The 14,500-nt window shown below is 41.0% G+C and overlaps 1 protein-coding gene across 5 annotated transcripts in view; it reads right to left on the reverse strand.

Annotated features, from left to right (window-relative positions):
- Positions 1–5,469: 5,469 nt before the first annotated feature.
- Positions 5,470–14,500, reverse strand: part of LOC139142199 (AT-rich interactive domain-containing protein 1B-like) — a 54,305-nt gene continuing 45,274 nt past the window's right edge. For 3 of the 5 annotated variants that reach the window (XM_070712053.1, XM_070712055.1, XM_070712056.1), the window contains 5 exons: positions 13,101–13,812; positions 11,380–11,698; positions 10,204–10,414; positions 9,156–9,638; positions 5,470–8,623 (listed from right to left, as the gene is read on the reverse strand). In XM_070712053.1, coding sequence (XP_070568154.1) covers positions 6,900–8,623; positions 9,156–9,638; positions 10,204–10,414; positions 11,380–11,698; positions 13,101–13,812 — 3,449 coding nt within the window. In that variant the 3' untranslated portion in view covers positions 5,470–6,899. The remainder of the gene's footprint in view (positions 8,624–9,155; positions 9,639–10,203; positions 10,415–11,379; positions 11,699–13,100; positions 13,813–14,500) is intronic. The other 2 variants (XM_070712058.1, XM_070712054.1) reach the window with 1 other exon arrangement.

A 14,500-nucleotide genomic window follows, 5' to 3' on the forward strand; every position in this document is an offset into this window, starting at 1 on the left:
ATTTAAATTGTGAACGCTCACAGGAAAAACAAATCGGAAAATCAAAGCATTACTTTTAATATGTTTTGTAATGGTCATATCGCAATTTTGGTGAAACAAAGCTACCAGGGAGTCCTGAAAGACATAGAAGGAACTGCTTATGTCGGGTAAATTATTCCAAGACAAGAACCAGCTTCTGGTGGTGGAGAATATTAAAAGTGATACCTTGGTAAATTTTAAAGTGGTGCATTATACGAAAATCCTGAAGTAACGTGTTAGATTCTACAGATAAACTAGAAGCCAATGCATGTCATTGGCAACGACACCTACAGAACTATATGTGTTTCAATGTTTTGGTTCGCTCAAAGAAACGCTCCGTAACTATTATTCTTGATAAGCTTAAATATTTCGCTTTAATATCGATAAACTACACACGAAAAACTATATTTTAAAACTATAAGCTGATCTTCATGTAAGAAAACCTTGGACCAGGTGTGTTTTCGTTCTCCCGTGTCAGCTAATTAAGTGTATAACCAGATTTGTGGGACCGAAGATTTTACACATACAGACACAGCACATTTTGTCGTCAAATTTGCAGACTACGTTTCACAAAGATGTTGGGCGATTGTACATGTGACAACCGTCTTTTTTATAATAATGAACGGAACACACGCAAAGTTCTGTCGAAAACCGACATTGTCTCGTGTCCCGTGCGACTTCAGTTTTAGTCCACGGGGTTAATTGTCATCTAATTATTAATCTCTTGAACATTTTATCATCGCCACGATCCTACCTTAAATACTGTCACGATGGCCAAACTCACGTGCATGGATATCGTCGACGAGATCTCATCGAGGTAAAGACCGAGTAAGTAGCAAGCACGACAGGACTAACAACAGATCCTTTAGGAATAACGGAGTGCTCAAGGGCCGGGCTTGGAGTGGAAAAACAAAATTTAGGGATGGGCCATCGGGTCTTATGGAGGGGATGATAAGTATTCAACATTTTTCGCGTCCCAAAATTTGACAATTTTTTCCTGGATTTTGCCTGGCATACTTTATTTTTTCCAATTTGGTTTACCGCATCAAAAGTAGACGAAAGATCATGTACCATAGAAATTTAAAAATCATTTTCCACGGACTGAACTTCAGGCAACTACCAGAAATGATTTGCGATGCAAATAATAGAGTATTTCCGTTTCGTCTCATTCGCTTTCTTATGCACAGGTTGGATGGATGGGTCTGTAAAGACGGCTTAGGCCTACTTGCAGATAGGCGATCTACGAATCTATTTGCGTCGTCTTTCAAGATGACTTCAAAAATATACCACACGTTGGTTAGCCACAGCACGGTCCCTTTGTGGGGGCAGGATGGCTAAAAATAGGAAGAGATAGTTCTTTTGGTCTTAAAGCAGGATGCTTGTGGCAATATTTATTGGGAAACTTGGCACCAGAAATCAAAACTTCCCTGTCTTCTTCAATTCGAATATCAGCTGATCATGGACTATATATTCATGGTGATGGAATAGGGATTTCGAACTGGTCTTCTGAATTTTCTCAACAAATAAGGGACTGGTCAGTTTCTTCAGCCTGGGGGGGCCGGTGGATTCATGGGGGGTCACCCTGTTTTTGACTTTGGTGATAGGGGGGTCACCATGTTTTTGAAATGCCCAATAGGGGGGTCAGTGTGTTTTTGAATTTTGACACAGGCTCATCATTGCCTAAAATGCCAGTGTCAGCCACAAATTTCATCATTCAGTTGTATTTTTCGGCGCGCCCTTTGGGCGCGTAACTTTAATAATCAGTCATATTTTTCAGCACGCCCAACTTTAACATATCAAGCATACATACATCAGAGATATCTGTATAATGTTCAATATTTTTCAGCGTGCTCTTCAAGCTCATTACTTTAATATATCAGACATTTTTAGCATGCCCTTCAGGTGCATGACTTTAATATACAAGGCATATATATGTATTTAAAAACTATCTACTGTTGATTGACCAATCAGAGTGCTCAATTCAGGGTGTTTTATCTACTCGTAAAGCCTTGGTCACCAAATTCCAGAAACGAATGACAGCGCCGTAGTAAAGTACTGTCCAATCAAAAGTGAACATGTCATATTCTGTAGACATCTGGTACGTTTTAATATTCAAATTTGGTAACACAGCGGAAACCAGCTGCAACACAAAATCTGCTGTGCCCTTGGGCATTTATATAATGTGCCCTAGGGCATTTATAGGATGTTCCATTACATTGGAAGGCTATTTCACAATAAAAGTTTTAATTCATATCCTAAACATGTTACATTGACAAAGGGGACGGTTGACGTAAACACATTGTAAACGAAAATATATCAGTTAGGGGCGATAGTTTTTAAGTCGGATAAAACCCTCGTACTCGGGCTCTTCTGGTATATAAAGTCCAACCCTACGATAAAATGTCTCGGCCTGCGGCCTCGACATTTTATCGTTAGGTTGGACTTTATATACCAGAAGAGCCCTCGTACTCGGGCTTTATCCTATACATCAGAGATATCAGGATGTTTCACATTTTTCGGCGCGCCCTCGGGCACCATACTTTAATAAATCAGAGATATCTTGATGTTTGCTAAGTGAAAGTGTACCATTATGAAATCTGCATTTCATATGAAAAGGATGACAAATTTCTGATACTTTTCTGTTCTCTCTATGAGAATTCAGTATGAGAAAGCAACATGCACAAATATTTCACAATATATATTTGATACAGTGACTTATTTTAGAGATAGAAAAAGATATCTTTCCTTCTCATTGATACAATTATTTTCCTTTGTGTCACAGGTTTTCTGTAGAAAGATGCTTTTTTATGAACAAAATAACAGTTAAAAAAGGCAGTTTTTGTCATTATTAGCTGTGCTTTTATGGTTTCAATGTTACAAGAAAAGGTCCTCTCAGACACTGTACACATCAGATTTGGCTAAAAAAGCTCTCTATGGCTCCTCAGGAGATTTATTGGATGGTTGGCAAGTCTTAACACCCATCAAAGTTTTTGATTCACTGCTTTTCCTCTTTGATATTAATGATTGACTTCCATTTCTGTACAACAGTTCAGGACATTTGGTTAAGCATAGAAAGTGTGAAATACATTCACAGCTCATTCAAAATGCAGCTCATTCAAAATATACTGTATTCAAACTTTAAGATTGACACTTTGAAATTCCTATCTTACAACTGACATGTCAACAATTTCATTAAAAAATAGAATGACTATTTAAAATATAAATATATGTAAAATGTAAAATATATATATATATATATATATATATATATATATATATATATATATATATATATATATATATATATATATATATATATATATATATATATATATATATATATATAATTTATGTCCACCTTTTGTTTTACCTATGTTGCGCGCCGGGGGGGTCACCCTGTTTTCGAAATTTGGAATAGGGGGGGTCACCCTGTTTTCAAAATATAGAATAGGGGGGTCAGCCACTTTTTGACGTCGGCAAAAAATAATCCACCGCCCCCCCCCCCCCAGGCCGAAGAAACTGACCAGTCCCTAAATTTGGAAAATTTAAAGGAGAGTTATGTTGTGTTTTGGAGTAACAATTCGCTGTTCGGTTCGGCTTTGCTTTATGACAGTTAGGGAGCCTTTAATATAATATTTCTTTTGTTCGTGAAATAATACATTTCAGTTTTCACGATTCATTCTGTGTAAAGACGATTAATTGGGACTGCTGTCATCGACGACCAGATTTCCATGTTCTTTGTGTCACGATTAGCAAGTTGGTGTCGAGTCTGATGGTTGACGTCATCATATTTTCCGCTTCTCTGGAGCATGGAGATAATGATCAACGAAGCCCTTGGAGACACGTTGTATTACGTTCCTCATATATCGAACGTTACGCTTTCCGTAGGATTCCATGGTAACTTATTGATGACGTAACGGATCGCGTAGTCATCATTTGACTGAAATTGACCAGGTTTAAAATAGATCAAACCACATGATTGGCTGAGGAAATCCGGTGTTTTACAATGTTACGCAAGAAAATTCGATAAACCGCATAACAGAGATATAAATGTATTTATGCGCCGTTCGACGATGAATATCGTTCTACTGTTTACGGATAAATGAAACTAAACATTTAGAGTGAAAATTATGAAAGAGAAAAAAGTTATAAGTTGGCATATCGATCATTGACAATGAATTGCAGTAGGCCTACTGACCAACTTCAGTCTTCAACAATAATAAGCTTACATGCGGCATAGTGAGTGCGTTAACAAAATTATTTTTAACACGAGATCTTCCGACACGATTTTCGGCGATAAACCTAACACAAATCTGTAATTTACATGACAAAATCATAACAAAAACCTCATCAAAAGTCATAGATGACTTCTTTGCGGAATTACAACCCGATCATTCAAAACCCATCTCCAGTAATTTGGGTGGAGAATGCACCATGCCAATCCGTGTGAAAACCTTGCAAAGGATTCACATTCTACTTCATTTATATAATGCATAAAACTACTTTCGGCATATACACACGCTCATCCAGCCTTGAACATTGCTTTTTGCACCAGCTTTGGTTGCATGTGGGTACCAGGCAAGGATCGACCCACCAGTTTGATTAGCCAAATTTCGAAACATCGATAGGTTTATTATCACAACATGTATCCATTACCTGTGATATTAACAAACTAAATGTGATATATAGTAATTTTAAGTGTTTAAAGAGCTCTGTTTAACCCAAACATTTTACCTCGGAGGTAAAGTTCCTCTGGAAACTTCTTCATACTTAACATTTGTAGCTATGACCTGGACCTGGACGGCTATTTGGCAGTGCGCCCTCTCGGACACTTGTTATGAAATGTTCGATACAAACCTACCTTGGAATCTCTCCGAATCTACCTGCATCGGCTTGGATGTAAACAACAGTTGGCAAGAGTCAACAACATGCGAGTGGACGCTTTCGAGACACTGAAGTCTGAAAGAATAGCTGATTTAACAGAATGACTACCAGTCAAGCGTTCTTTAAGCACAGCAATGCTCTTTACATGTTATAGGGGCAAACAATTACAGACTACTGAGTTTCAAATACACGTATGTTATTTTCTGCATTTTGTCTCTTTCAATTGAGCCATTCAAAGTATTTCACCAGTGTAAGTGACATTATAAACTGTTGTAATGAACTGTGTCAAATCAGTGTTTCGATGACTACCAATAGATTTGCAAAGCCATCATCTTTCAAGTTCAGGTTAAGTTCACTCCAGAACCAAATATTCTTCTAGTTCTATAACATGTAGTAAATTCTGGCAGAATGCCATGGAAACATTTCCGCACATTCTTATACAAAATGATTAAAGACTGTCACACCAAATTATTAGTCTGGGATACAAAACACTTGACAATTCACATTACAACCTCACCTCACACACCAGAACACGCAGACATAACTAAAAAACACCATGAGACAATATTTTATTTATCAGGATTTGTTATATACATTTATTTCATCGACATACGTAGTATATAAAGCCTTTTTTGGGAGAAGACAAATAATGCAGAATTTTTTCTCATTCTTTTTTTTTTTCTCAACAGACCACAATTTTATGAAAAAAGGGTTACCTAGCTACTTTTACTCAAAGAACACAACTACGCAGCAGCAAAAAATAGTACTTGTGTCAAGTTCCAATTTTACAAGGACATCTTTATTCTGGCAAAATATTACTCCCTCAAGATCCTTTTTCCTCATATTTATTGAACAAAAAAAAGATTTCATACAATGTACACATACACACATATCACTGTGTTAATTATGCATAACTTGTCACCTCTGACCCCAGGGTCACAAGGTCATATAAGCTGTGCTCAAGTTTACACAAAATGTACTCCAGAAACTAGTGGTTTTTTTCTTCTCGACAGGAAAATTACTTTTACAACAGTTGTACATATAAGCATTATAAAAAAATAGAAAAAGGCTCACAGTCCGTTTACCATAAACATTTTGAGTTGCAAATTGCAACTGCTCTCTCTCTCAATCGTGAGGGCCAAAGCAGGGACTCATCAAGTGAACCAAAGAAGAAAACAATATCAGGAGTGTCTCATCAAAATCAGAGGTTTTTTATTTTTTTGTTTCAAGACTAAGAGAGTGTTTTCCCTGTATTTGGTTGCAAAGACAGGGGGTTTATCAAAAAATCCTTTTAAGAATCGCCTCAATAAACAAACATCAAATGTTTTAAGAATGGAAACAGTACAGGTAAAACTAAGTTTGAGCTGTGGTACGCAAGATCATTTCTTCTTCTTTGTCGTTCTTCCCAATTTCCATTCCTAACTATTTTGTCTCAAAGAAAAAAAAAACCTATAAATTCTTCTATACAACCTTGCACTTGCACTCCAAGGCCTCACTGGGAGACGATATTTCCCACTGGAAAAAAAATTCAAACAGATTTCAGCTACACTTCTTGTATAGTGTGTACAAAAACTGTTGATCAAACCCTTTGTTTTTACTGCTGTAAATTCCTTGTTGCTGTTTTTGTTCAAACCACAACTTGCTTCAAAAGTAAACCGATGATGATAAAAAAATTAACGACGTTAAGCACCTAGGAATATGCACAGGTAACATGTGAAACTTGTTACTTTTCCTCGTTTCTTCTTTTTGCTTATTATTCCAATTCTTCCCTCCGTTGAGAAGTTAAAAACTATTTTTGAGTTGTTCATCACTTTGTGTGGTGGAATTGCATCAAAGAATTGGTGGCAGTTGGTCGTGCACGTTTTTTGTACATGCACCCAGTGTGTTTTAAAGTGTCCTTTGTCACGTTACTCTTGTTCAAGAAGGTCATTGTCACACGTGTCACACACTATGTACAAACGCCCTGTTCGATCTGCTGCGAAAAAATTGTTGTCGTATCACGACTTTTGCAGGTACAGCAACACCTCAGCAATCAAGGAATGGAGTGTTGAATCCAATGCAGGCGACATTGCCAAGGCAAGCAGTCGGCTCTGGTGGTGCCTGAACAGCGGCCTGTTCTCCAGCACTTTCGCGAGACACACAAGCGTAGTCGCCGCCCTTCGCATCATATCGGGGCTGGGCTGGGGCAGCTCCTCGCGAATCCCGCTCATGGCCAAGAGCCCGCGGTTGCTCATTGCATTTATGGCAAGTTCGTTGTCCTCAAGGAATGACAAAAGTAGTGAAATGCTTGAATTCTGACACGCGATTGCACGACATGCCGAGCTGTCGCCTTGTGCTAAGCTTGACAAGAGCACCACAGCAAACTCGCGAACAACCGGTTCCTTCCGGTCGCCCAAGTACTGTACAAGGTTTTTATTGAGTCGCTCTAGTCTTGCGAACGGTGGCGTTGCCAGTACCATATCAACATTGTTGTCAAGCACACATAATTTACACAGGGTTTCCAGACTGAGCCGCATCGGTGATAACGGGGAAGTGGGAGGTAGAGTGGGTAAAGGATCCAGGGCGTACGCCGACGGGCACACCGACCAATGAAGAAGGCCATCCAACAGGCCAAAACTAATGTTTTCTGGATATATTGAGAGATCCAACTTGCCAGCAATATTTGCCAGTGTGACCATGGTGTTCTCGCGAAGGGAATTCAGACAATCCCACCACCATTCATCCTTCCTGAGGAGGTTCTCGCTCTCTTGATCGGGATCCTCCTTCATGTCGTCCTTCTCAAACGGTTTCACGTCGCGATTGCGCACAGGGTGTCGGTGGTGCAGGAGGAGCAACAGCCCCAGGACGTAGAGAAACCCCGGGTGTTTCGACATCTCGGTGTCGTTTCCTGGAATGAAGGAGAGGCTTCGGAGCACGTTGGACAGGCACACACACCGCCTCGCGAGTTCATCTTGGCAGTCCGTTATCACGTTGAATGGCGGCGAGTCGCGGTTATACGCTTCATCTTCCAGGACTTTTGGCAAGCGGAACAGAGCCAGATGATCCTCAATCTTCCTCTCCAGCTCCTCTCGGAAATCTCTCTTTTCAACGTCAAAACTCTTCCTCTCGTTCTCATTGCACTTCTTGGAGTTGCTCACAATGGAGTCTTTATTTTCAAACCTCAGAATCACATGGTTTGTGGTATCACCACCACCCAGCTGCCAGTGTGAATTTCCAGTTTCAAATCCTTCAAACTTATCCCACAGTTTCTCATTGGAGTAGAACCCTTTCAGGTCCTCGTCGTCCAGTTTGACAGACTTGCTTTTGTCGCTGCCTTTCAATTTCTCAAGATTGACATTCATCAGGGCCTCTCTGATAAGTTCATACTCCGGTTTCTTGTCTTCCTTGTCGCCGTCGTCATCATCATCATCATCATCATTATCATCTGCGACCTCGTCATTGCACTTGATAGTTTCACAATTTGTGTCTATTTTGTTTGATTTTTCGCACGATTTCTCCGACTGCGTGACTTCAGTGTCGTCCAGAACACCAAAAATTTCAATAATACACCTGCGGTAGTGTTCCAGGAGGATTTCCAAGAGTCCGGGTAGTTGTTGCAGTTGGAAATAAGACACTGTGTTGTCGTCGTACAGCAGGATGCTCAGCGTATCTATTGCCCATGTGCTCTCGGCCAGTAGTCCCGACTTCAGGCACATCATGACACGCCATGCTTCCACAGGACCTGAGAAATGAACAAAAGAAATATTTCTCTCATTAGAAAAGCAGAAAGAATCAAGCCCTGTACAAAGTCACTGTCATGTATCAGTTAGGAAGATTGATGGCAAGATGAACCCTTCACCCTGTCATCACAATGGTTTGAGCCAATCCCATTGTTTTCTGTGGTACAGTTTGACCTCTAGAGAGGGAAACGGGGTGAAAGGGTTCAAAGTCACAAATACATGTAAGTGGTTTACTACTCAGCCAACACAGTGAAATTGCACTATGAATATTCATAATCCCTTTACTGGAGAAAATATTACAATAAGCAATATTCACTGCCTGTTTGCTTGTTTGCAAATAACATGCACGGTTGCTATTTAAGCCTTGTTTAAACTCTATTACTGGAATGACAAGAAGTATTGCCTTCTGAGATGTTTACATTTATTTGAATTGAAAGTCAAAATATGCAGTATTTTTTATGCTCTGTCGGAATAGGACATTTCCACTTTCCAGTATTTACCTACGGCACAACAGTGGACTTTTCTGACACTTACCCACATCTCGTGAAGTTAGCTTCTTCCTGTTCTTTAACACTGTAGCTGTGGATTCCACACAGTTTGGAGGGAAAACGATGTCTTTCTTGGGTGGCTGAGGCTGGAAGCTACTTCCTGGCATTGGCATGTGCCCTTGCTTTATGAGTTGTTTGTTTATCTTGTCCCTATGCATGGCCATTGGCTGAGATGTGCGGGCCTGCATGTGGCTGGGCAGGGAGGGGCCGTATGGAGGTAGAGGCGGGCCGTGATGGCCCATAGTGTCTCCCGGGTAGTGTGGTCCACTGGGTGGAGCTTTTTGGTGGACGGTACCCCATGATGGAGATGGGCCGTGGGGCTCCCTCATCCGAATTTGATCAGTCAGGTAGTTCTCCCGGTGACCTGGCATCGGCCCTTGTCTTTGTGGGTAGGGAAACTGGGAGTCATTCCGGTTGCTCCACGACATAGGACCATCATGCGGTGTTGGTGGAATCATGTGACCAGGAGCTTTGAACAAAATTGACAAAAGAAAGAACAAGGAAATCAGCCACTACTTGCACTAACAACTGATCAACAAAAAAATATGGAATATATACCAAACAGTGGGATGTACGGAATTCTGCCCCCTGAATCTCTCTCCACAGGCAAATGATGTAAGAAATTGGTGAAGAAACAAACAGCAAAATGTGTTATAGTCTATCCATCATGCAGAGGAGGGAAATTTTCAACAACGTGTAAATGATGTCAGCAAACTTATTTTTGTCTGGACATTACTTGCTGCACTTTACATATCATGCTTAACAATACTATAACTCCATCTAGAACTTTCATGTGCAGAATATTTTTTCCATGTCACCTCATGCAACATATAACTGTTGTTACACCAAATGGTACCAGCTCAGAATGCCTCATCAATGGCTGTAATGTTCCAACCAAGCCTAACATACATCACTGGACTCAACACTTGAAATGGATGTCTTATATCTAGTGATTTTAAGACCCTTTTCACCATCAAGATCTCTTTGTGACGTCAGGTTTACACCCCATATCGTGCGACACATGTAATACATACCTTGCTGCGGAACCGGCACCTGGTTAGGTCTTTCCCTGAAGTTGTGAGGAAAAGGCATATGATTGGGCATATTTCTCTCCGTGTTCGGGAAGGCATTCTGAGGTCCAGCCGGTCCCTGTTGGCTGTATGGTGGCATTGGGTAGGAGTCCTCCTGACTCATCGGTGGACGCACACCAGCCGGACGTTTTGATGGTGGTGCATACATTTCACCCTGAATTGACAACAGAAAACAACAAATTATATATTTGTCAAAAAATTGCTAAACAATACAGTTTCTCTACAAACTACAGGCCATTCAGCTGTAATTATCAATGCTTTTTACCACTTTTTTGATGTCAATGTCAACAACACATTCTTGTTCTACTGCACAAAGCATGTAGAAACACAAACATTTAGGTTGTCAACGCAGAAACACACTGTTATTGTTTACAGGTGAATTCTAGCCCGGACCAGAATTCATTTGTCAACAATTACCAACACAGTCTGTACCATGTACAGGCTGAGTTGACTAGCTGAATACTGCGTATCTCATCATGCTTTGGCGAGAAGAACAAGATGTTGTTGATATACAAAACAGAATTAGTGAAAACATTACAGAGACTTCTCCTTTAGAGTCCGCGATAATAATATCTCAATTTTTTCATACTAAAGCTTAATGAATACTTTACAGCTTTTGTACTTTGTAACGAGCCAATTTAAGTCTACCTGTATAGGCCATTGACACTTAAATAAACTTCGTGTCAAAAATTGTTCTTTTTACAAAAATTCATATTTTGACAGGACCACATAATTCACAACACATTGCATGCTAAAGGTTCTCTGTCTCAAAATTTTTCAGGAAAAATATAAAGGTGCTCTTTTATGAAAACAAATTCAAATTGAAAACTTTTGCCAATTTGTCAAACAATTGATAAACAAGTCTGGAAGCAGTTAATGGCACAGCTCTTTTTATAGAATTTGACCTTGACTACCCCAATGTTTCCCTCTTGTCATCCACAGTCAGAAATGTAAATTGTCAATTTCCCCAAAAAGATTGTCATTACCATGATCAAAACATTTATGCAAATTGGAAATTTTATGAAACTGCAGTTTCTTTGGTGCATGGCTGAAGTTCCTGAAGATCTTGCTGAGAAAAGTTTGAGACAGTACACCTGGGTATAAACACTCCCTACTCACTATTTTGCTTTTATTTCCTCCGCCCTGTGATGGACTACCTACCGGAGCAGGTCTTTTCTGAGGGAAGGGCTGTGAGTACGACTGCTGTGGTCCTGCCGGCGTTGGCTGCTGGTACGGTGACTGTCCTCCATAGGATTGGCCATAGCCCTCATGAGGGGTCTGAGGTCGGTGACCTGGGTGTGCTGGCTGTGGACCGTACCTACTTGGGTACATGGCTTGCTCCGAGGCATTGCCTGGGTACTGGGGCATCATGTTGCCGTGTTGGGGAGGATGGGGTACAGGCCCCTCCGGCCCCATCTGACCACCGCCAGGCTCAAACCTAAATAGGAGACAATACAGGAACATGGCACATTACAGCTGTTTATGGCTTACAGTTTAAAGTCCATACACGAAATAAATTGATGAAATGAAATGAAACTGCGCCAACATACACAAAAGGCCATTCAAAATCAGACAACGTGGAAAGTTACATGAATGGACTAAATCTTGTCGATGTATCTCTCTCTTTGACACACTTGGTACTTGTCAATCAATCCAATGAAGACTTGAATGTGCAAGTTGCCTTTCCTTTCTGAAAGGGGGAGTTTCACCAGCTTTATCTCAAAACAAATTCATTCACGGGACACAACTTTCAAACCAGACAAGTCTGATACCACTTAAATACTCAATGTCAATAAACATTGATGTGAGTACCAGGGACTGCTGCTTCAAAGACAAGGTTCAGAGACACTGGATTCATTTGAAAAAAGAAAATCCTCAAGGTATATCCTTATCCTAAGAAATCTCAGACACCTGAACCATACTCATATACTGGTACACTACGGTGATTACAGCACACTGAAATACTAACACAAGAGGAATACCATGTTTGGGACATGTAAGAAGACAATCTGTTGGAACTAAAAACTAAGCACATGTTACTATAGCAACAGATGGCTGTTACGCAGTCATTAGGTCCATGCTTTAATGTCGCATCTGTGTGCCCAGTAATCCTACAGAGGAATACTGGTTATTAGGAGATGCAAGTCACCTACCTCCCCCCCCCCCTCCCCCCAAAATCTGTGTGCCCAATAATCCTACAGAGGAATACTGGTTATTAGGAGATGCAAGTCACCTACCTCCCCCCCCCCCCCCACCCCCCAATCTGTGTGCCCAATAATCCTATAGAGGAATACTGGTTATTAGGAGATGCAAGTCACCAACTTCCACCTCACCCTCCCCTGTTTGTTGCAAGACACAAACTGAACTAAATACAATCAGAATCGACAGGACTACCAATAATGGTACACAGAATCATTATACAATATCCAAACGCCTATTGCTTTATGGATGAATGCTTGTGGCTATTTACTTTCCCCTTGACATTGTACGTACAATTGGAGCTCAAAGTCACTGACAAGAACCATGGTAAAACTGCCAATACCGATCAGTGTCAACCCATAGGGAGACTGAAGATTCAAACAGCTCAGAAGAGTACACGAGAATCTTCATGGCTGATGAATATCACCTGGCAGACTGTTATTGGAGATCAGACACGTTAAGTAAATTGTTGATTTTTATGGGTCCCTAGGAGTTGAAGCTGATTAACCTTGTGCTATTCAACTGCTGTTATTAACTGATTGGTACTCCAGCTGCTAAATTGCATCGGGTTTGAACGCCTAATCACATACTTTCATAGATGCAAAGCAGTTGGACTAGGTGCCATTCAAGGTCAACCTTACCTGTCTCTCTCAAACTGATTTCCATACTGGTATTGGGATGATCCAGGACCCTGGTTCATTTGCATTCCCCGTCTCCTGGCTTCAAACGGATCCATGGCATTGCCTCTGTACAAATCAGGTCGTCTTCCGGGGAATGACTCCTGGGTGTTCCTTCCCGCTGCATATGGATCGTTCATGGAATTCGGTGGATTTCCCATGGTGTTGTACGGGTCATTGGGAGGCATGGAATTATTGGCGTAGGGATCCACGGAACCCATTCTGTTCACTCCTTCGTTGTAGGAGCCTGGCATAGCACTGCCACTGCTGCTGGGACCCATTGGCGGGTAGGACATGTTGGATGGTGGAAAACTGCTCACATCATCCGCAAAGGGGTCTTGTATACTGATGCTGTTACTGCTGTTGCTACGTGACTGCATCATGGAGGTGTTGGGCATCATACTGCTGTTGGACATCGGACCCATCATGCTCGTCGGCACGGGTGGCGGCAGGCTGGTCGGCGTCATCCTGGAGGGCGTCATGCTGCCTGGCGGCATGGGCGACATGTTGTTGGCAATGGAGGAGGTACTGTGAACGGAGGGCGTCCTGGGGTATTCCTGGAACTGATTTGTGGGAGTAGGGATGCCTTCGGAATTGATCTGTGATGGTGGTCTCTTAAGTTCTCCTGAGATGTGCGAATTTGGTAACGAATGGTGAAAATCATCCTTGAATGGCTCTGCAGAAGGCAAACGAAAATCTGAATGTAAGGGATAAGAAACTTGCGGAATTGTTGGTGACAATTTGCTACCTCTTTCACACTCTTTGATTTTCTCAGGGTGGAAAAGGATGCTTTGTGTCTCTGATTAACTCTAAAAATTCAAAACTAATTCCCGACTTTTGTCAATGTGGAAGTTATTAGTTGCTGTTAGTGGGGGACCAACGAATTCTTGCGTACTGATTCAAGTAAACAAAACTTAGCTTTGGCATCAACCCCGGGGGTTCTCCAAAAGGAGATTTTGAGTGGTGGGTTACCACTTTGTTTTTTCTAGTAGTCTATTCACACATTTATTCAGTAATTATACGAAAGAGGACATTTCCACAACAAAAGAATATGCAAGTTATGTACTGAAGTGGCCATCCCTTCGATTGTCAAAGCTGTGTAGAATACTGCTTGAACAGCTTTCGGCTAGTCAATATTGACAACAAATTTAGATACAGTATCAGATGCAGTGCCTGTCTTCAATATGAGAGAATGAGATTGGAGGAAACTGGTCACTTCTTCACTGTCACGTTGGTTGTATAATATCGATCCGTAGTAACAGCACTAGCAAATAAAATCTTGCTGACAAAAAAACTTTATGGGCCTGTCACACCAGTCTGAAACTTGATGAATTTAGGTTTGTAAAGATTGGCGAATTCAAAAA

This window comes from Ptychodera flava, chromosome 10, assembly GCF_041260155.1.
Source record: "Ptychodera flava strain L36383 chromosome 10, AS_Pfla_20210202, whole genome shotgun sequence".
NCBI classification, from domain to species: Eukaryota; Metazoa; Hemichordata; class Enteropneusta; family Ptychoderidae; genus Ptychodera; species Ptychodera flava.